Below are 24236 nucleotides of genomic sequence, written 5' to 3' on the forward strand. Positions count from 1 at the left end.
AGCACACTGTTCCAAGTGTTTGTTGTCAGAGCTAATCGGATGCAGAAACCGGGTCTGAATTGCGCAGAGGCCACCGGCGGTTCGCCGGTGTAGTCTTCTGTTTCCGGAGTTATTGGAAACGGAGAAGTCGATGCAAGGGAGTTGTGATTTATCAGGCGGCCTCCCAGCTCCTGACCAGACTTGCCAGGAATGAAGTGGGCAGATAGATCAGTCTCATTGCGTTCCATAGGATGAGCAGGGAGATCCAAAGAGGAGCGCTGAATCCCTGCCAGGCCACAGACTCCTTTCCAACAGACTGGAAGACGAGCTGGATGTGTTGAGCAAGGAGAAGCCATGTGGTAATCTTTAGCAATCAGCCCGCTCCATTCCCCCGACACACATGTCCACTCCCGCTCGTGGCCTCTCCCTGAACGCCGTGCTGGCCCTCAGCCAGGTTGCGCCGCGCTTGCTCTGGAATTCTCTCACTACGCTCTGCTGGATAAGGATCATGTGTGTCCCTGTCATCATCTCGCAATTCCCGGTGTAGCTTAAAAAATATGACTCCCCACATTGGGATCTGTAGAACAGTGAGCGTCTCAAAGATTACAAACATTCATGAGAAGGGATGGGAAAAGAGTTCAGGGTAAAGGAAAGTTTGCAGAAAAATGCAAATTCTGTCATTATTTTGTATTTTCTATACTCAAAATAATAGAGTGCTGAAACAATGAATCCTAAAAGCCAAAAACAATAGGCTTTTTTAATGGGTTATTGGTTAAATGGATTAAATGAGGTCTGTGGTTAAAGGTATGGTTCCAAAAATTCTGTCATTAATTACTCACCCTCATGTTGTTCCAAACTCATAACCATTGTTAATTTTCAGAACACAAATTAAGATATTTTTGATAAAATCCAAGAGCTTTCAGACCCTGCATAGACAGCAACGCAACTGACATGTGACATGTAAGGACATTGTTAAAATAGTTCATGTGACATCAGCGGTTCAACCGTGATGTTATGAAGCTACAAGAATACTTTTTGTGCGCAAAGAAAACAAAAATAATAACAATTTGTTCTCTTCCATGTTAGTCTTTGACGCACGTTCACAACAGTACCATGACGCAGGAGAAGACGCATGCTGTACATAAAACAGTCTTCGTAAATACGTCTGAAGATTTCGATAGAGACTTGCATTTGAGAAAAAAAAAAATATTACAGAATGTTTGACCAATTCTCGAATATATATATATATATATATATATATATTTTTACATTTTATGATTTTTAACGTGTCAACTTGAAAATGTAACTACAACATGATTCAAGTAACTGTTTATTAACCCTCTAGTTAAAGAAAATTCCAAGTGCACCGCACATGATGTAAATGTTAAACGCTTTTCCATTGTTTTTTCTATGTAAACATAAACGCGTTTGACTGTTGCACTCGTGTCTCTTGCAGAATTTCATGCATGAAATGGCATTATAAAAACGCGTTCACTCCCATCTTCTTGAATGTTTTTCATATTCCACCGCCAGCATCGCATCTTTGTCAACACAAAAGCGCACTCTGTGTGAGTGGCGTCTAGCGATAGGAGCGCGCCGCACGTGAGCGATTTATCACGTGTTGGATCGTTCTTCTTTTTTTTATTTTATTTTAATTTTTTTTTTAACTGTTATCGTTGGCATATTGTCAAAGTGTCTAATTCTAATGTTTGGTAACAGTTCTATTCAAAATTGCAATTCCTCGATTTCTAAAAAAAAAAATAAAATCATTGCAAAACATTAAATTTGAATTAATCAATAAAATCAGAAAAATCGCCCAGCCCTATTTTGCACACAAATAGTATTCTCGTAGCTTCATAACATTACCGTTGAACCACTGATGTCACATGGGCTGTTTTAACAATCACTACCTTTCTAGGCCTTGAACGTGGTAGTTGCGTTGCTGTCTAGGCAGGGTCAGAAAGCTCTCTGGTTTCATAAAAAATGGGTTTGGAACGACATGAGGGTAAGCAACTAATGACTGTATTTTTGCTTTATATTTTAAATTTATATTTATAATAGTGCTGACAATAAACCGAAGGTCTCTAATTGGCCAGTAGGTTGTCACAGCCACACAGATGGACGAGGTGTCAGGGTGTAAAGCAGCTGGTAAAGTTAGGAATCCTCACAAACATTGTTACACATTACAGATACCAGTGTATCTCCACCCTCCGTACCCCATGCACAGCTGACAGACCCCTGACTTGCAAAACAGACAACAGAAAAAGCTGTAAAATAGGCTTACTTTGACTTTGACTTTTGAGACATGCAAACACCATGAAGAAATCATCAGAGAGACCCAGAAAACAGAGAAACCTCACACTTTGAACTGAGGAGAAGCGTGGACCTTGGGATTTAGGGATGACTTTATAAATGAGAATGATAGACTGATATTTTCAAAACGGGACTGTGCATGTAGCTCATAAACCGTAAATGATAAATTAGATATTTCTGGCTCTAAATTCTGATTGGATAAGCTGTGTTCATTGCTTGGTAAATTAAACGCTGATAAGTCTTTGTGTTTATTGCAACCATAAGCCATCTAAAATTTTGCTGATGAACTATATTACTTGCTTTTGTTTATTCTGATCATTATTAGTTCAGAATTGTTTGTTCTAATTATTATTAATTAATATTAAACAATAAATGTAATTAAAATACTGTGAATAATAATAAGATGAACATAAGGTTATATATTGCTTTATCTGCCATTTTATAAAAGTACATTTTATAAAAGTACACTTGAAAGAAGGATACGCTTGAAGTCATGAATACAGTGATTTTATACTTTTCTTCAAGTATTTATAAATTTATTTATTGATTTATTTACTTACTTCGGCTGATTATTTATGGAAAAAATCCAAATAAATATTTATTTATTTATTGAGTGATTGTGGAGGACAAAAATTGCAAAAAAAAAAAAATACAAATAAATTTAAAATAAATGAAAGAAAAGTAATGAAGTTAAAAAATAAAAGTTAAAAGTATATTAAATAATGAATAAATGAAAAGGTGATACAAAAATAAATTTAGGACTAAATTTATGTATTTATTTATTTATTGAGCGTTTATGTTCATGGAGGACAAAACTTGCAAAAAAATAAACATACCAAAAATACTACAAATGAATGAAATAAATAAATTAAGGTAAATAAAAAATAAATAAAGTTAAAAGTAAGTATATTAAATAATGAATAAATGAAAAGGTAATAAAAAATTAAGTTAGGACTAAATTTTTATTTATTTATTTATTGAGTGAGTTATTGTTTATGGAAGACAAAACTTGGAAAAAATAAAATATACAAATAAATTTAAAATAAATGAAAGAAGTTCTTTCTTGTTTAGGCCTCCGTAGTTATTGACTTATTACAAAAAGAAGAAAAAACAACAACATTGGATGTTTAAAAACATGTGTAATCACAAGAACAGCCATGTGCTGGTTATGCGGTCGGCATTCATAATGTTTCCTTAGCCTAAATGATATTTACCCGTAATGATACAGTACACCCTCAAGCTGCCGAGCCAAACTGTACAATAAAATCCGTCCCATTCAGTAAGTTAGCTGCTAATTACGTTGAAACTACATTACACCACAACTATAATTGCCTTCACAAGCGTGTAATTAACATTTGTGTCTGTTTCTTTCTGGGAGGACAGACGGAGGGATGACAGCTGGGCCTGTAGCGAGAGAGCGCTAACTACCCATTTGGTTTAGTGACCCGAGCAAATGGTGTGCAGAGAGAGCAAATTCTTTCATGAGATCTGTGATGTGACACGCAACAGCTGCACTACGCTCTGTTAAAGTATCCTCTCAGTAAGCCTCACCTTATTTATAAACACTTGTAGTATAAACACAGCTCTCATAACGATTTAATTAGGTGCACAAACATATACAACTACATTCTCAGCACACTCAACAGAGCTTCGCTTCGACCCTCGCTGAGATGCTTTCTTAAACCATAGACTTGGTTGTAAAGTCAACATCTGTTTCAGATTTTTAGGAGGACAAAGAGATCAACCACAGGATATTGCATATATGCAGGGGTTTAGGGGTTGAGGGGGGATGGGTAAGGTCATACTTTCGTCTTTCAGAGATTTTCCTTGCTGGTCAGTGGGGTGCATCTGCATGCCAGCTCATCAGGTCTGTCAGTGTTGAAAGGAGGATGTTATAGCTCTGCTGCTGTGCTCTGAAACATCTGACTTCCATGTTCATTCATATTTATCTGTGCATCACGTTGAAGGTCAACAGTAAGATGTTCTGATTGTGTAATGGAGTATGTGCAATACTGTTAAAGAGACAGTTCACGCAAAAATGAAAATTCTGTCTGTAATTGCTCACCCTCATGCCGTTCCAAACCCGCAAGACCTTTGTTCATCTTCAGAACACAAATTTTTGATGAAATCCAGAGCTTTCTGACCCTGCATAGACAGCAACGCAACAACCACGTTCAAGGCAGTAGTAAGGACATCGATAAAGTCGTCATTTTTGTTTTCTTTGCGCACAAAAAGTATTCTCATAGCTTCATAACATTACGGTCGAAGCACTGATGTCACATGGACTATTATATAACATATAATATATTAAAACAATGTCCTTACTATCTTTCTGGGCCTTGAACGTGTCAGTTGCATTGCCGTCTATGCAGGGTCAGAAAGCTCTTGGATTTCATTAAAAATATCTCAATTTGTGTTCTGAAAATGAACGAACCTTTACAGGTTTGGAACGACATGAGGGAGAGTAATGACAGAATGTTTATTTTTGCCTGAGGTCATACACGCTTTTGAACAGTAAAAATCAAAGAAAAATGAAGGTAGTTTATGTGAACATGATTTGTTTGACATTTAAACAGTTGAGAGTACAATTGCAAGCACATTTAGTTAAAAAAAAATGGTGAAAATAGTGAATTTAGAGTCGTACTTCAATAATAAGGCTTCATTGTGTGCTTGTAAGAAGCGTTTTGATTTTAAATAACCAAGATCTGTGGAAGGTAAAAACTTACTAAAACTGTTTTCCCAAGATTTTTTTTTATTTTATTCTTTTTTTTAAATGTCGTTTTAGGGTATGTATAGAAGCTGTTTCTGCCACTAAATTAAAAATGTAAAAAATAATTGCGACCTTTTTATCTCACTATTCTCACAGTTGCAAGTTTATATTACAAAATAGAAAAAAGTCAGAATTGAGAGATGTAAACTCAAGAAATTACGAGAAAACAAAAGTGAGATAAATCTGTGACCAAAACGGCTTCCGTAAGTATGTAATAACACTAAAAATAGTGTTAGTAGAGTTACTGTAATCATAGTAATTTAGCAACTTTTTAACAGTTTTTATTGCAAGATATTAAGGTCTACAACAACACAGTTATTTTTCAAATATAAAATATACTTTCATACATGTGCTACTATTCAACAGTTTGTAGTCGTAAGTTTTAACACGCACACAAAAACAGTTTTTGGATAAAGTCTCTTATGCTTATCAAAACTGCATTCATTTGATCAAAAATACAGTAAAAACAGTGATATTGTGAAATATTATTACAATTTCAAATAACTGTTTTGTATTTTAATACATTTTAAAAATGTATTTTATTCCAGTGATGAAAAGGCATAGCTGAATACTTAAGAAACATTTCTTATTGTTATCAATATTGAAAACAGGTATGCTGCTTAATATTTTTTAAGAAACTATGATACTTTTTTTTTCAGGACTCTTTGAATGGAACAGTTCGAAAGAATAGTATTATTTGAAATGGAAATAATTTGTAACATTATAATTGTCTTTTACTGTCACATTTAATCAATTTATATCAATTTATATATCTCTCTCTCTTTCCTTGCTATTGATTTTACTTAGATTTTTATGTGCAATCATATGTATTTTTTAGTATTTTACTTTTTATTCCTTCTTTGTAGGTGTGCATGTGTTTATGCTCTGTTTTGTTTTTAGTGTCACTTTTTAACATTGTCAAGGGTCTACATATAGAAAAATAGCCTTTTTGGCCAACTCGCACATTTACAGCCATGTTAAATAATGTGCCCCTGTAAACAAATACACTAAAACAACAACAACAAAAGAATAAAAGTATTCAGAAAGAAAAAGGTGGATCGTGTGTTAAAGTCATCACTTAGAAGTGATATAATGAGTGATGTAATAACGGCTCAGCGGGAGTAATTAGCAAAGTGATCCCATTATAATATAGAGAAAGCAATTACCAATTTATTATTGATAACCATTTTAGAGCCACTTCTCTGACCCCTTTGACCTCATGACATGAGATGCATGTTTGTAATGTTATCCACGTTCCCTGGATAACAAGATGACGCTTTCCACATGCAAACAGACACTTAACACACAATTAAGATTAAGTGTAACGAAACAATCTTGTCTAATCACTAAGTTCTGGCCTGGAAATGAGTTCTTTTGAATATAATTTACACTTCATGACTGCACAGAGGTGATTTGCTTTCTCTAACGCAAAAGATAAGACTAGAGGAAGTTTGCATTCCATTGTGTTGTGAGGCAAGCCGTAACACAGTTGAAAAGGAATGAGGCTCCAAGCCAAACATGTTTATGTCATTAGCATACAGAAAGTGTTTATTTGTTCATTTAGCTGTTTATTTATGTATTTATCCTTTTTCTGTGAAGAGTTCATGGCACTGTGGGAGCGTTGAACAGAAGCGTGGGCTACTAGGATTGCGCTCATCACTTATTGATAGAAAATGTTCAGCTGTATAAGACGGTACATGGTGTTCTTCAGCATCCATTTGATTGTTCAGAAGGGCCACAGGGTTTTCTCTCTCATTATCTCTGGTTTTTGTCGACCTGTCCTTTTCTTCACCCTCCCAGTCCTGTGGGGTGGATGGTCTTTTTTTCACACCTGTTGCTTCCTTTCAGACTGATTACAAGCACTGAAAGAAGCAGTCAAAGCTGCCTGTCATGTATTGAACGAAAAAATGAAGAAAAGTTCATGGAGCTTCCTGGAAGAAAAACACTTTTGACACTTTGGGAGTCTACATAATTGCTGGTGTTAAGTAGTCGGTGTAATTGCATTCCTCAAAATGGGGGGAAAGTTGCGTGAAGATAAAGTGGATTGTGTCCAGCTTTATTGCTTGACTTCACTCGCCTTTGTCAGACTGTTGGGTGGAAGGAAATCAAATTTACAACGAGTATAAAGTGAATCTCTTCCCTTGCAGCATACTTTTGTGGAATTGCTCAGGTCTAATCATTATCTGTGACGGGGGAATTTGTTAAGGTGGTCTACACGGTCAATTCGTGAGCTGGAGCGTTCAAAGGGGGGATTTTGTGAACAGTCACGACTGAACTTTCTGGCCCAGCGGTAGGTGGGGTAATGCGGCAGGGGGCGGCTATGGAGGATTAGCCCACAAACCTGCGTGGTCTCACACCCCTCTGTCACGCGGACCTGAGATTCTGATCCGTTTCACACGCTGCATTTGTCAAACCAGCCACGCAGAAGAACAGAGTAGCTTTCTTGTCGTTTTTCACCCTCACCGCCACCTGTCCACTCGGTTACGCACACCTGTACTGTCAGATCTTCTTGTCAAAGGGTCAGAGTTAGGCTTAGACAGACCTCGACAAGAAAAGGGTAATATGGGGGGCTTAAATATCAGCTATGCAAATAGAATTAGAATTTTGGTCATTTTGGAATGGTTAGCCTTGGCTTTAGAACCACCAACAGCCCTGCCACAATTTTCAAAATTTAGTGAAAGTTGAATAGTGTTTTATTTTAGTTTAGTTTATTTAGTTTTATTTATTTATTTAGTGAAATAGCATAAATATGCAATAAAAAAATTTTCAGGTATTTAATTTTATTTGTAAAGAAATGAATATTTTTTTAAAGCAAGGATTCATTAAAATGATCATAAGTGACATTAAAGATATTCATAATGTTACAGTGATTTTTATTTTAAATAAATGTTGTTCTTTTAAACTTTCTATTTATCAAAGAATTCTAAAAAATGATTATGGTTTAAAACAAAATATTAAGCAGCACAGCTGTTTTCCAAAATGACAAGAAATGTTACATAAGAAATTATATTTTAAAATGTATTAACATAGAAAACAGTTTGTAATTTGTACATTTTTTAATTTGTAAAAAATTTTATTTATTTATTTTTTGATTAAAATAAACTTAAAAAATTAGTGAAAGTTGAATAGATTTATTTTATTTTATTTTGTTTTATTATTATTTTTAATTTTGTGAATGACATAAATATACTATTTAAAATATTATTTATTTAAGAATTATACTTTTATTTAGCAAGGATGTATTACAATTATTAAAGTGACAGTAAAGACATTTATAATGTTACAAAAAGATATCTATTTCATGAATGAACAACATAAATGTTGTTTCTTTCTATTTATCAAAAAGTTCTAAAAAAAATGATTATGGTTTAAAACAAAAATATTAAGCAGCACAGCTGTTTTCAAAAATGATAGGAATGTTACATAAGAAATAATTTTTTAAAATGTATTCACATAGAAAATAGTTTGTAACTTGTACAATTTGTAAAAATGCTTTTCAGTTTTACTTTTTTTTTATGAATGCAGACTTGAAGACTTCAAAATTTAGTGCAAGTTGAATAGATTTTTGTCTTGTTTTATTTTATTATTTCATTTATTTGATCTATGTATTTATTCTGTGAAATTGCATAAATATACTATTCAAAAGATTTTTATAATACTTTTCAATTGTATACTTATGCAATTTCACAAAGTAAATTAAGTATTATTAAAGTATTGTTTCTTTAAAAATAAATAAATAAAAAAATCTTTATTTTTAAAGAAATTAGTACTTTTAATTAGCGAGGATTCATTAAAATAATCAAAGTGACAGTAAAGACATTTGTAGTGTTACAAAAAGATTTCGGTTTCAAATAAATGCTGTTCTTTTGGATTTTCTATTTTTCAAAGAGTCCTAATAAATGGTTTAAAAGAAAAATATTAAGCTGCACAGCTGTTTTCAGTTATTTCTTATTATTACTAATAAGAAATCTTCTATAAGAAATCATATTTTAAAATATATTAACATAGAAAACTAAATGCAGCCTTGGTGAACATAAGAGACTTCTTTAAAAAAAATCTTTTACAAATGTAAAAAATTGTACTAAAAAAAGTTTGAATGGTAGTGATGGTTTGTGTATTTATTTATTTATTTATCTGCTCATTTGTTCATTCAGTTATATATTATATCGACTATGAACTCTAGATATCAGTAACAAGAAATTTGATGGTGCATGTTATTGAAATACGTCATTATAATGTTTGACAGGTATTTATGAGCCATTGTAACTGTGCGTCAATTCCAGAGCAGATTTGGCTGCAATAATAGAGTTTTACTGGCAAATGAAGGTGACCAGTGCCAGTAATAGCATGTTTGTGTTTGGCTAATGTCATCAAAAGTGATTCATTTCATTCAACGTTCTCTTTTAACAATCGTGGTAATGATATGGAACAAGAAAAACTTCGAGTCCTGGAAGGTGGTTTCCATAAGAGACATATAGAAATGTCCCAGTTGTTATAATTGGCCCGCGCACATTTGATGACAACACTGACTTCACAAGCAACATTAGGAGGCCTCATTATTAACATATAAATGAATCCTTTGACATCTACGACGTTTAGTTACATCTCCAAAGGAAAGTATGAAGAGGTGTCAGTGAGACAGGATGGCAAATGTACCCTCTTGGCTAACAAGCACTGAGACAGATGCTGGCCAACTCCAACAGTCCACCTCTAATCGGCTTACCTTGGCAAAGCAATGTTTGACTGGCACAAGAAACGGCTGATGAATGTGGCCACAGGTACTCTTACAGGATGCTGAACATAAGAAAATTATATTTTGAATTAGCATGTAGAAACAACATTCAAAAGGTCAACAGTAAAGCATCATTTACTTTGCATGCATAATTTTCCTTTTGCAGCACACTAATATGCTAGTTATTTTCCCTAATCGCTGTTTGCGATATTATTTGTTTGAGAATCAAAATATAAAATGTATGACAATGTGACTCTTTGTCTTACAGTTGTGACTGTATTTTTTTGTTTTATAGTTTGCCTCGTAATTTTCCACTTTTGAGTGCAACCATTTCAGTCAAAAAGTACTACATGCGACTATGAAAAAATATTTAGGAGCACCATGTGCGACTGACCCGATCAGCATATTTGTGTTTGCACTGAGGGGAGCTTCAAAGGTTTCTATGTGTTTTTGCAATGTTGTGTAATGTATCACAAACATATCTCACAAATCCTTTCATAAAGATTAAAAAAAAATAGAGAGTGTAAATAAGAGATTTATTGTGCAGCGTAGAGAGCTTCGTTGACTGTAATGGAACTTTATGAGATCACGATAAACTGGTGAATGACAGCTTTTAATGATTTTTAAGGGAGTTTGTAAATGAGATATTGCTTTAATACAACAGTTAAATAAACAAGTTAATATTAAGTGATTTACATTATCTGAATATAACACTATTGCCTGATTTTGCTCTATTTTGTCGTCAAAAATAATCTGAAACAAGTCACAACTATGTCGCTGCCCATCTTCATTCAAACACAGCTGTGTTTCGTTTAAGAATGAACACGCGTTTTTGAACAAATCTAGTGAGTCAATGAATCAATTTCCCATTTATAAAGACACTCGAATCAGCTGTTCAAACGAATCAAATGAATGAATGATTCAGTAATTAAATCAGTGACTTGCCGCCACGTACTGGCAGATTTAGTTTCATTTTTAAATGTATCTATTCAGTTATTTACATCATTTAATATTTCTTTATTCAACATTTTGTATTTAAAACGTTAATCTCAACATGAATTTATGAATTTGATTCTCTGAGCCTCATTAAGCATATGAAAATACACCTACAAGCCACTTTTGTGTTCTTCTATGCCACCTCTGTAGTACAAATTCATTGTTAATACTGGTTTCATTTAATTGGTAACTTATTCTTATTCTACTTGTTCTTATTCTGCTGTTTTAATTAGAATTATTTGTAAAAAACTTATAATTGTAATTAGAAAAATTGTAGAAATTGGACATGAAAGATGACATACTTTTACTAAAGTTACCACAATGCCATTACAAAGGTAAAAACAAAATTCCCTTGTAAATCACTTTAAAGGAACACTTTTTTGGAAATAGGCTAATTTTCCAACTTCCCTAGTGTTAAACAGTTAAGTTTTACCGTTTTCGAATCCATTCAGCCGATCTCCGCGTCGGTAGCACTTTTAGCATAGCTTAGCATGGATCATTGAATGTGATTGGACTGTTAGCATCTCGCTCAAAAATGACCATATATAATGACAATATTTTTTCTATTTAAAACTTGACTCTTCTGTAGTTACATTGTGTACTAAGGCAGACGGAAAATGAATAGTTCCGATTTTCTAGGCTGATATGGCTAGGAACTATACTCTCATTCCGGCCTAATAATCAAGGAACTTTGCTGCCGTACCATAGGTTGCAGCAGGCGCAATGATATTACGCAGCGCTTGAAAATAGGCTAACTTCCGACAGTATAACCAACATGACCACCTGCTTGCACAGGGAGACTATTTTCAGGTGCTGCGTAGAATCGTTGCTTCTGCTGCACCCATGGTATGACAGCAGAGTTCCTTAATTATTACGGCTGAATGGATTCGAAAACGGTAAAACTCAACCGTTTAACTCTACACTGTAAAAAACAATTTGTTGAGTCAACTTAAAATAATTTGTAACCTGGCTGCCTTAAAATTTTAAGTTTAGTCAACTCAAAAAAAGTTTATTCAACTTTAAATGTTAAGTTATACTAAGTGACAACTTAGATATTTGAGTTGAATCAACTTAAAATTTTAAGGCAGCAGGGTAACAAATTATTTTAAGCTGACTCAACAAATTGTGTTTTTTATTTTTTTTACAGTGTAGGGGAGTCGGAAAATGAGCCTATTTTCAAAAAAAGATTATTGATTAGAAAGTGCCCCTGCTTTTGATTTTTAATTTCAGCGGCAATGGGCTTCCAAATGGATGATTGATTATGGCAAAAATGTAATTATTTTGGTCAATACTGATGTCAGGATTATTTAACACGATTGTTTATTAACTTTGGAAAAAACATGAATTTATTCATTTTTAACTTAAAAAAAAAAAACTTGACCATTACATATAATTCAAATTAAAAACAAAAACAAAATAAATGTACAAAATTTAGACAAAGGAATAAAAATAACAAATAAATAATATGGAACTCTATAAATTTTAGTAAATAATATAACAAGGATTAAATAAGATCAGCAGTTGTAGTGCACTTTTATCCCGATTATCTTTTTATAATCACCAGCTCTTCAATCTAGTCAGCATTTCTTTGTTTACCGACATTTTGTTACATTGCTATAAGTGTTGATGGGAAAATGATTCTTGGCCTATTTATTTAAACTAATTCTAAGTATATAAGGCTTTGCAAAGCATATTAAACATACTCGTTCATTTGCTGAAGAACAAACAACATGGGCAGCCACAATCAAGACTGAATGGCCTCAGTTTGGACCTCTTTTGAATCCTAAACCGCTCACTGTTTGCTCTGAACCAAGGATAATCTTGTAGGTTACACAAAGTTAAACAAGCGGCGTGCTGCCAAGTCATCTGCCTTCAGCACAGGCACTTGAGCGCTCTGACAGAGCTGCCATAGAGGAGGTTCTCCGCACGCTCTCTGCTTTGTCTCTTCTGGTAACATGGCATTTCTACAACGGCTCCTCTAAGCTCTCAAAATAAACAGACAAGTCATGAGACAGGGCAGAGGGAAGTGAAGGATTTTGCTTTAGAATTATAGTTTATATAATGGAAACATTTCAGTCACACCCTCGATTGCTGTTGGGAAGATTTCATGCGTTTTTAGGACTTTGGAGGGAAGTAATAATGTTATCGATGTTCAGTTACGACAGCAGCGTTTTATAGGTCGTGTGTTTGTTTGACTGACACGATTAAAGTGCAGAAAATGCTAAAAATCAGTTGTTGTTTTTCTCTGTTTCAGGCTCATCATGGAGACCACGAGTCCCACCACCACAGAAAAGAAGGAATGCAAGGGGTCAGGCCTGGATGGCAGCAGTTTCTCAGACCTTCCCAAAAAGCCCTCACCGACCACAGCATCCCGAGGTACAGTAATCTCAAATGTAAACTTGCCCACTACAGTAGTTAAAAAAACAAGGCAATGCACCTTTAAAGTACTTTCTTTTCTATCCCAGGTTATTTTGTGAAGACATTTGTAGTTTGACTTACGAAGTGTTTGATTCTGTGGTGCTTTTACAATTTTTTTTTCTGTTTGTTTGAGTCATCCGGCCAGGTTTAGCTTGTTAGCACGACTCATTTAGCCCCTGGCGGTCCCAAATATAGCACTGGACTGCAAACTCCATTGACAGGAGTGTTTGAACAATGTTATTTTAGTACTATTTACTCCCTAGTGACAAAAAATTTACTAAAATGTATTTGATATACATTTTATGCTAAATATACTACAAATACATGTACATATTTATGTGCTTAATAAAAAATAAGCTGCTAAAAATATATGAAAATATGCTAAACTGGTATACTTCAAGTTTGCTAAATTGGAACAATTAATTTTGTACTTTATGCACTTTAATTGTGCAGAAGTAGTGCTGAATTTCAACTAAAGATGTACTTAAGTATATTTGATTGTGCTAAAGTGAAACTATTGCAAGTGAGCTTTATGTAGACTTTAAATATCGTGAATTTAAAGACCAATATTATTCAAAGATCATACAGTCCTCATCAATAGTGATATTAAAACACATTTTAGGCCTAATATTAAGAAATGTACATTGTACACAAGTAGTACTCCAAATAAAGTTTAATTATAATTTTTATATCAGTAAGTCTCGAGTGATATGTCAGTAAATATGTTAATGGTTTAAAAGTATACTTATTCTGAAAAAAAAAGTATTTTAAATATGACTTTTAAATTATAATATTATTAATATTTTAATTAGCTTTTATTTTGATATTTTAGTTTTAATTTTCGTTTTGTGTTGTTGTTATTTATTATTATTATTACTATAAAATATTTTTCTATTTAGCTTTAATATATAATTTTATTTTATTTTTAAAATATATTATTTTTATTTATTTATTTATTAGTAATTTTGGTACTTCAACCTAAACTTAACAGCATTTCTAATTGTCAAGTTTTTCATCTATTATTTGTTTTATTCCAGTTTTATTTCATTAATAGTAGTAGTTTAGTAGTTTTAGTTAACAATAACTACTCTGTTTTAGAAACTCTTATTATTCAGTTTGATATGCCTGATAGTTTCAATTGTTGTAGATATTAATAATATTTAAAATAATTATTGAAAGTAATTTTCACATTTGTGACCCTGGACCACAAAACCAGTCATAAGTAGCATTGGTATATTTGTAGCAATAGCGAACAATACATCGTATGGGTCGAAATTATACATTTTTCTTTTATGTCAAAAATCATTCAGATATTAAGTAAAGATCATGTTCCATGAAGATATTTTGTAAATCTTCTACCATAAATATATCAAAAGTTAATTTTTGATTAGTAATATGCATTGCTAAGAGCTTCATTTGAACAATTTTAAAGGCGATTTTCACAATATTTCGATTTTTTTTGCACCCTCAGATTCCAGATATTCAAATAGTTGTATCATGGCCAAATATCCTATCCTAACAAAGAATACATCAGTGGAAAGGATATAAATGGATATGGATAGAAATCTCAATTTAAAAAAAAATTGACCCTTATTGACTGGTTTCATGGTCCAGTGCCACATTTTGCAAAAGTAGTTTTAAATTATTATCAGCACCCTATATTACGCTGTATTACAAACGACGTGTTCACATATTATGTGAGATGTGTATATAAATGTATTGCTTATTGAACCGGTTTGCTCATGTATCACTTGTTGACTCAACGATGCAAAGGAAAGAGTGAAGAGAATGGACGAGAGGCTGTACATGTTTAAAAGATGTCAGTGAATGTGTGATGAAAACCCCTCTCTAACTAGGTTGAAAGACCTTGTTCTTACCTCCAGAGTATAAATGTTATAAATTTCTTAAAGCTTCAGGGAGAGCAGTGGACTGTGCTGTCCATCTGACAAACATGAAGATGGTGAAAGACCTTTGAAATGCTAATGACCTGCTCGTATTATGGCATCTTACTGTTTAATGAGGGTTTTGGTGGCCTGCCATAAGAAAGCAATGATCATAAATTGTTTAAGACAAAAGGAGAAATAGGGCATCGGTGTGCCCGGTCTTTGAAATTGTGTTATATTTTGTCTCAGTGCATGATGTTGTGGGTTATTTTGAATGTTAAAAGAGTTCATTTGCATAATTAGAAACTTAAAAAGTGTAATAACAGGAAATACTCAAGTAATAGTAATTTATTTTGTTGTGTTTTGTTGTTTATTCGTTTTTGACTGTGAAGGCTTTTGAATCCAAACCTCAATGATAGTGAAGGACCTTGTTCTCACCACTTGAGACAAGAAGTTATGTATTACTAATCATGGCTGTCTGAGCTTGTTAGCATCATGCTTTTTGGCCGCTGGGGTCTGTGCTGAAATGATAATGTAGTTTTTCGTTGTGTGACATACTTTAATAGTGTTGGGTGACACCAACAGAGTTTGCTGGCCTGCAAGAGAAAATAAATGTGAAGATTATGATATCTTCGATATTAAGATCATCTTTTCTCATAATACATTCTGGTTATTGTTGATGCTGCAATTCTGTGTTGCATCATACCCATATATCATGAATTAATCAAGAATTACGGGCACTTTTTCTTTTTCTTTTTTTTTCTTTTTTTTCTTTTTTTTTTTTTGGTATGTATGTTTTGTCCAATAATGCATATCAGTAGACTGTTGGATAATAATTACATCTGTTTAGTTTTTAGTGTATAGTTTTTTTTTGTTTGGTTCTTTTAAAGGAGGTAGACATATTAAAATCTCCTCATTAATTTAGCTTGCAGTTTGGTTTGGAAATGAACAAGGACTTATGGCATAAATGCCACCAAAATGAGCAAAAATGACCTATAAATTCAAGACAAAGGGGCAGAAAATGCACCTGCACAATCAAACGGCATATTACAGCTGTTGGAATTCAAATGAAATGTGAAAATGAATTAAAGTGTCATTTATATTCGCTCACACTTCATCAGATTGCTTTTACGTGCTGTTTTGTGCAGCTCTGAGCCATATAACCAATCAAACGCGTTTCTGTTGAACTTCGGAATGCATTGGCCAATCAGAGGCACTTAGATTAGTCAGCAAAAATGCCAGTGCTGTTTTTGAGAGCGCATACTCGCAAATTCTCTCATTATAAACAGCACAGTGCAGATACGATGTAAATAAAAGAGTAATTTCGTAGCTTCAGATTCTGATTATAATGGGAGTTTTTGCATAAGTTGTGCTAGACTTGGCTAACGTCGTGGACTGACATATTTGTCTATGAAACCAGAATGTGACGTGTGACGTGCTCACGAAACAAAACGTTTTATATTGTTTATGATATCAATATTAATAATCATTGTTACAATATAAAAAGCTATAAAGTACAATAATGATTTTTGTCATAATTTTGCAGCCCTATGAGCTCCTGTTTATTACATGTATAATTTAGATACAATTTTAAACAGTCATTTATTATTGACAACAGTTTAAAATATTGATTCTAATTAGGTAATTGGGTAAATTTAAGTATATGACATTAATAATGACATATGGTTTGTATAATAATAAGGTGATTATAAAAGTTGCCCTCACAAATGCCCTGGAAATCAATTCCAGGGGCAAATATTGCCTCTAAATGGAAATGTTAATTTCCGAGAGGGTTGTGCCGATAGACGTGTGCAGTGTAAATAAGGGGTAAGAAATGTATTCATCATACGGTGATGAAACTATTGTATTCACTTATGGTACCGGGAGTGTTTTTTAAAGTGCATAAACTCGCGCTAGGCTAGGCTAGTCAGTGATGATGTTCTTTGCTCGTTTTCTGTAGCTGCTTTTAAAATAACTAAGGAAATGTAAGCATTAGTAGCTTACAGTGTGTCTATTAAATTATCATCATGTTAAAAACAAATTAAGTCATACTGAAAACATTATGCTGCTTTTAGCCTTATGCTGGTGTTGGTTCATTTGCAGGTAATGAAACTAAGTAAATAATTAAATAAATTGGCACGATAATATCGTGTATTGGCGATCTCACAGGCTGGCGATAGGGCGGTATGAAAATTGAGCATATGGCCCAACACTAATTTCCGACCCTGTGTTACACTGAATACGTTATTTTTTCATAAAGGATAAAACAGGGTATTAAAGGAACAGTTCGCCAGAAAATAAAATTCTGTCATCATTTACTCATCCTCATGTCATTCCTAACCTAAAGAACATCCTGGTTGTTTCTTTACATAAAGTGAGAATAAATAGATGCTGAAGCTTTCAGGCTTTAAATGTTATAATTTAAATAGATCCATATGAATGAAAATTGAGTCATTGTTCACTGGGAATTGTGATACAACCCAGCTTACCTCGTTCTTAAGCAGTTATGCCAGTTCTTGAGCAAATGATTCTTATTAGTCTGATCTTTTCAATGAATCACTGATCCAGTACAGAACTGGACTGAATGATTCATTCACAAATCATCCTTAACCTTTTCTTGAGTTTCTCCAGCTTGCTGACTCTTGATACTGTACACCCATAAGCATTTACCGGTTTGGAACAACATAAGGAACAAAATAACAGAAACTGTCCCTTCTGAAAAGCAATTATTGAACAAATGCAATATGTGAAGAAATTCTTATTGTAAAAACGTTAGGACAATTACTCACACATACTTCATCCTGTCCCTAGAGATCTGCCTCCCTGCATGGTTTATTTCAAACCCTGTCTGTAATTGCCAGTGAATCTGAAGACTTGGATTCTCTGGTTCAAGTGTGTTTGAGTAGAGTTAGAGGATCTGAATCCTGCAGGGCGATAGATCTCCAGAGCAGGGCTCAGCTTATTTAAAGCATTTCTGTGCTATTCAATACCTTTTGTTTCATCTCACTTTTATGTCTATTTACAGCTTTTGCTCAGACTTTTATGGTGCAGAATTTGTTTTATTGAGGTCAGTTTAGTGGTTACAGGGGATCTGCAGGATTTATTAGCTGCTCGGTCCAACTTTTGTTCAGTACCCTGAAACAACGTGTGCTTGGTGTAGGTACATGATACAGAGGAGGAATGAGGAAAGGTGTCAGTGTTTCAAAGGAAAATCTGCAAAGATATTCCTCCAACCACCACAACGCATTCTTTCCCACCAGTTCAGGCCAAATTTTAAACCGGTGTTCTCAAATTTAATGTGTCCTGACATGATCCCAACTAAAGCCAGTTCACTTGGCTGCATTTATTTGATCAAAATACTGTAAAAACATTAATACTGTGAAATATTATTAGAATGTAAAATAATCAAATAATATAATTTATTCCTGTGATTGCAAAGTCTACACTGTCACATGATCTTTCAGAAAGCATTCTAATATGCTGATTTAGTGTTTAAGAAACATTCTTTTTATTATTTATGTTGATGTGCTGCTTAATATTTTGTATGCAAAAAGTTAAATATTTTTTCAAGATGTTATCCCGCCCCCTGCCCTGTGACATAACCTAGTTTGACATAAGCAGGCTGAGGTGATTTTTCCACCGTTTTTACATTAGTGAAAACACAGAGCAGTTCTAGATTGGTCTCCAGCACTATGTCAAGGAAGAAGAGGTATTTCTTTATCCCTCCTGAGTAGGTCTCCGTAGAGACGGTGAAGAATGGGTAGGGAGGCTGGGTGGGAGGAGCAGAGAGCAGTACAGCGGGCAGCCCAAGGGAGAGAGGCAATGCACCGGGGGTCAAGCCACTGGCAGAGAAAAATGTGGCTTAAAAAGCTGCTCCATCCACAGCCCACTCTAAAGGGACAGCCACTAATCTTCCTGAGAAAGGGATTTATTCTCTCTCTTTTTTATTTTTTTTCCTCTGCCTTGCCTTTCTGTTTCTCTAAATGAGGCCCTTCCGCTGCAGTGGGTTTTCTGGTCCAGAGAAAGGGGATCTCTGACAGGATAGCAAGAGCAGGCCACATTTATTTTAGTGTTTTAGGTTTTTTCATCTTACGTTTAGCAATTTGTAATGTCTTAGAAGTATTGCAAGTACATGGCCTTTCTTTCTTCCGTGGAGCGCAAAATGTGTTTTTTTTTTTTTTTTTTTTCTCCAAAACTCACTCCTGAATTAAAATTTCCTGATAATTTACTCGCCCCATGTCATCCAAGATCCAAGATAAATTAAAGTCTAAAAAAATGCATCTCTTAAAACTCATCTTTGATCATCAAAATGACCTATTTAATTTTTTTTTTCTTGTGAAAATAATTTTCTCGTGCCTTAAAATAGCTTGAATGTAACTATATCTCCCTTGCCTCATTTACTATACACAGATCTATGAATATGCAAATTATAGCCCCGCCTCCACTAAGTCACACCAGCCAGAGCCTCCTGATCCACGGAAATAATGACTGATTGAATGTTTTCATTAGCGGACAACTAGAGTAGATACTTTCTGGAAGTTACTTACTTGACGATGTTGTGTCTTCAGAATGCCTTGAAGACTCGGATGCAGCCTAGTTTGTGATTCCAATTCGTGCTTGCAAGCATATGCGGTTGCCAGGTTTTCACAACAAAACCTGCTACTGAAAACTAGCCCAAAAGTAGCCTAGTTGCGTTTCGAAGGGGGGGGGGTCCCATGGTAAAAGTCGCTCTGATAAAATTCCAGTGGCTAAATATTACATTATTGGGGTCGCTTCCATCCGCAGACATGAAAAACAACCCGCGGTAACAGTATGAAAGTAGCCCGCAGACTTGGCAACACTGTGTGAAGTGCAGACGGCAATGAGGGAGAGGTGGGTATGACTCCAGGCTACTTTTACACTGTTACCACGTGCTATTATTCAAGATAGCGGTTAGCGGCTAGTGGTTTTGCTCTATTTAATGCTCTATATGCGCTATTAAATGCTCTATTTAATTTTTGGTTTTGTGCTGGTACTCCTATTGGTATATTTTGCATGCTAATGATAGGAATCTATACACTGACGTGATTGGTTATCGAAGTTTGTGACATAGCAAAAAATAGGCTGTTTCAAACCTTGTTTCTGGGACAGCCTTTGGGAAACTGCAGTTTTAAGGAGAAAATACTCAGCAGTGTTTTTGATTAATGGATTGGCACATGATTTGTCTAAAAGCATATTAAAACACCACATAGACAGATAAACAACATATAAAAGACTTGATTTTTCACTACAGGGGGACTTTAAAGTTTTCGAGGAAAACATTCCAGGATTTTTCTCCATATTGTGGACTTCAATGGGGACCAATGGTTTCAAATTGCATCTTTAAAGGGCTCTATATGGTCCCAGACGAGGAAAAAATGGTTGGCCAAGTGAAACGATCGGTAATTTTCTAAAAAAATAAATAAATAAAATTTCTATACTTTTTAACCACAAATGCTCGTCTTGCACTAGCTCTGTGATTTACATCCATGACTTTACGCATTACATAATCACGTTGTGTACTTTAGTTCAAAAAGGTAGGGTAGGCCGAAAAACATCATCTCATTTTCTGCTCCAACTTCAAAATCATCCAACACTGTTGTTTTAAAAAAAAATTTTTGAAAAGGGTGTGTGACTTTCTTTGCACATTCACTTTGTAAAATCTGGGTCAGTACTTCTGCCCACGTCACGCTTGACATTTTCAACATGACTACATAATATGTGAAGTCATGGATGCAAAGCTAGTGCAACATGAGCATTTTAGGCTAAAGTGAAGCCCTTTGAAGCTGCATTGAAACTGCAATTTGGACCTGATCCCTATTGAAGTCCACTATATGGAGAAAAATCCTGGAATTTTTTCCTCAAAAACCTTCATTTTTGACTGAAGAAGGAAAGACATGAACATCTTGGATGACATGGGGTGAGTAAATTATCAGGAAATTTTAACACCGGAGAGAACTAATCTTGTATTCAACTGTTTTTAGTCTTATGACAACTTTTTGTGATATAATTCAAGTCATTATTCTGTACTTCTCGTTGATGCCACTTCTTCATTCTTAAAGTGAACTTTGGCCTGTATGGAGATTAGATTTCCTTTTTTGGGCTGCTGCCTTAAACTTGAGCACACAAAATTGTCCAGAGTTGCTGTGCTTCTTGTCCAGTGTGCAACAGACTTTAGTCAGTGATGTTTGCTCATCATTTAGGCATCATAACCCTTGACATTGTCATACTGCCGCCATGAACTAAACTAGCAAATTTAGTGCATGAAACATATAGTTACTCTTTGTATCGGTTTTGAAACTACCTCAGTCAATACCGACCCCACCATTGCCCGACACCCGAGAAGTCATGCAGGCAGCTTACAGGAAGGCCTATTGACTGAGTCTAATTTTTTCTTCCTGTCAGATGTATGACCGCCCACTATCTGGAACAGACTGTAGTCTTTGCAGAAGATTGATATCATTTTAGAGTGGGAAATACTTTAGTTTCGGCTTCCCAAAATGTGACCAAGACTGTGTAAAATCACCTATCCTCAATCCTACCTTGGCGAGATCATTTTATTGATGATTTCTTTCCATTTTGTTCACTTCCAGTCTTGTACTCGCTGCTCGTTGTGTCCGTGTGGAAACAAGCTCTTTCACCAGCGGTTAAGGGGATTTGTGCAAAGTTTCCTTCATGTGGCTTTTATAAACAGTTAAGTAAATGGCTTTCCAAGATCCCCCTGCTCTCCCCATCTTAAATTTCACATGGGGGACTGACCAGCCCCAAAAGGGGATTTAAAGATTAGATATGGTAAGTGAAAGCAGGGGGATGTCTTGATTTGTTTTTTCGGAGAGTCCACAGGCATTTGATTGTGGCGTAAAGTCTACTTGAAAAACATGAGATTCCGATGGAGAAGTTGAAGAAGTAGTAGCTCGCTTCCCTTCCACACTCATTAAAGAAAGTAAAAGTCAGAGAAGTTGTGCCCTACATACAGAACGAGACTGGAAAGAGGAGGTCCAGCTTGAATTCGGTCACATGGGTTTTAGACTTTTTACTTTTCGACAGTTTGATGTTAAAAATGTCTGGTGTACTTCGAACATTAGTGCACTTGAAAATAAAGAATAATATATGTATACTGTTAACATCTGAGTTCTAAGGAATATTTAAAGTGCTCTGAAAGTACCACTTCTTTTAAAATGCGCTCTTATGCGTCGCAAACTTCGCTCGAGAGAAGATCGACTATTACAAGGGCGAAGACAAACTCATTTTGACCCATTTCTCAGATGTTGCATCTGCCAGACATAACGCGTTGACAAAGATACGGCCGCCACACAAAGATACAATGCATAACTGACTACGAAATGAAAGAATGTGCCTCTGATATTACTTTAATGCTGGAAGGCTCTACCCTTGCTTCAAAGCCCCTTGTTAAAAGTCAAAAAGAGGGAGCTTTAGGCAACGTCTGCGCACATAAATCTCTCCATACTGGAGACATCCACACACACGGGGTCCAAAGACAACATGTTACATTCCAGGCCGTTTACAAGCAGTGGGAGAGGAGTAAGGAGCAATATATGGATGCTTCGGGGGATTAGCCCACTCCCCTTCTCGTTCCCTATTCGTCTTTGCAATTTTTTTTTTCTTTTTTTTTTTTTTTTTTTTTACAGCTTGCCATTCCCAGCATGCACCGTTTAGTCCCAACTTCAAAACTTCTTTTTTTGTTTCCTAGTGTGGATTCAAAGGCTGTGGAGACTCGCTCCCACACAGGTGTTTTGATGGTCCCTTTACTGTAATATCTCTCTCTCGCGCGCTCTCTCTCTCTTTATATATATATATCTATATATACAGGGTATCTGGCTTGGGCTCAGGCAGCATGTGGTAAAATGTAGTGTCCAGTGAACAGACACATCTGGACTGTCGTTAATGAAAACAGGGTGTGAACCTCTACCCACACACAATCCTGAGCCAGACTCACAGCCCAGTGAAGCATGACAGGAAGAGAATGGCTGAAGTCTTCCAGACTTCTACGGAGGGTAAACAAAGACAATATTCACTTCATAACACTCCTTCATCATTTACAGTGCAAAAAGAATGTGCAAGCTGTTTTTTAGTTGCTTAATGACACAAAAATCCTTTTTAAGGATTTGTGATGATGCATTCCTTTTATTTTTAATATTCTGGACCATATTGGTTGATATTTGATTGACTGATTGATTTGCTGTCAGTTGGCATTAGATATTTAATTGTGCATTAGATGTTTAATTGTACTTTTTTTCTCCTTTTTTTTTGCATTCAAAATTCAAAAAGTTATTGTTTAACAACAAATAATTTAATAGCATTCGTAAATGCAAATTTTGCAAACTTTGTTTTTTTACCTTATATTATAATTATGAGATAACTAAATGCATTTGAAATATTTAACTTTTTGTTTTTAAAAAAGTGGATTTTTTTTCATGTACATAAAATAGTATAGAATCTTAATATCAGCTGTTATTGCTCATAGCTTTTTTTTTTTGCATTACAACATTACAATCAGGGTTGCCAGGTTTTCACAACAAAACCCACCCAATTGCTACTCAAAACTAGCCCAATCGCTTCGAGGGGGTCCCCTGTTAAAAATCTCATTTTTTTTTTTATTGTTATTGTCGGGGTTTCCCTGGTAAATTTGTATTTCAGGGGCTAAATATGATGTTATTGTGGTCACTTCAACCTGCGGACATCAAAAACATCCTGCGGCAACAGTGTTAAAGTAGCCCAATTCCACGGGAAAACCACAGACTTGGCAACACTGATTATATTGTGCAATATGAGATCATTCATTTTGACATTTCCTATAAAATGACATTGCATAGTTATTAAATTATTGAATATACTTTTTTTCTATATCGTTTGTTATAATGTTTTGATAAATAAATGCATTTGTAGCAAAAAATGTTATTAATATTATTATTATTATTTTTTATTTTTAAGATTTATTTTTGCTGTTGTCTTTTATTAGGATAGGACAGTACTGTAGACAGGAAGCAAAGTGGGAGAGAGAGGGGGGACGGGATCAGGATAGGACGCGCTGCCCACGGGACTACTGGCACTGACAATATTAAATGTTATTAATATTAAATATTAATATAAATATTGAATATTATTA

General features: G+C 34.7%; 1 protein-coding gene across 2 annotated transcripts in view; it reads left to right on the plus strand.

Annotated features, from left to right (window-relative positions):
- gli2a (GLI family zinc finger 2a) overlaps positions 1–24236 on the plus strand; it is a 95212-nt gene that overhangs the window by 5241 nt on the left and 65735 nt on the right. For both annotated transcript variants that reach the window (XM_051119771.1, XM_051119770.1), the window contains one exon: positions 13045–13166. In XM_051119771.1, coding sequence (XP_050975728.1) covers positions 13052–13166 — 115 coding nt within the window. In that variant the 5' untranslated portion in view covers positions 13045–13051. The remainder of the gene's footprint in view (positions 1–13044; positions 13167–24236) is intronic.

This window comes from Labeo rohita, chromosome 9, assembly GCF_022985175.1.
Source record: "Labeo rohita strain BAU-BD-2019 chromosome 9, IGBB_LRoh.1.0, whole genome shotgun sequence".
Lineage (NCBI taxonomy): Eukaryota > Metazoa > Chordata > Actinopteri > Cypriniformes > Cyprinidae > Labeo > Labeo rohita.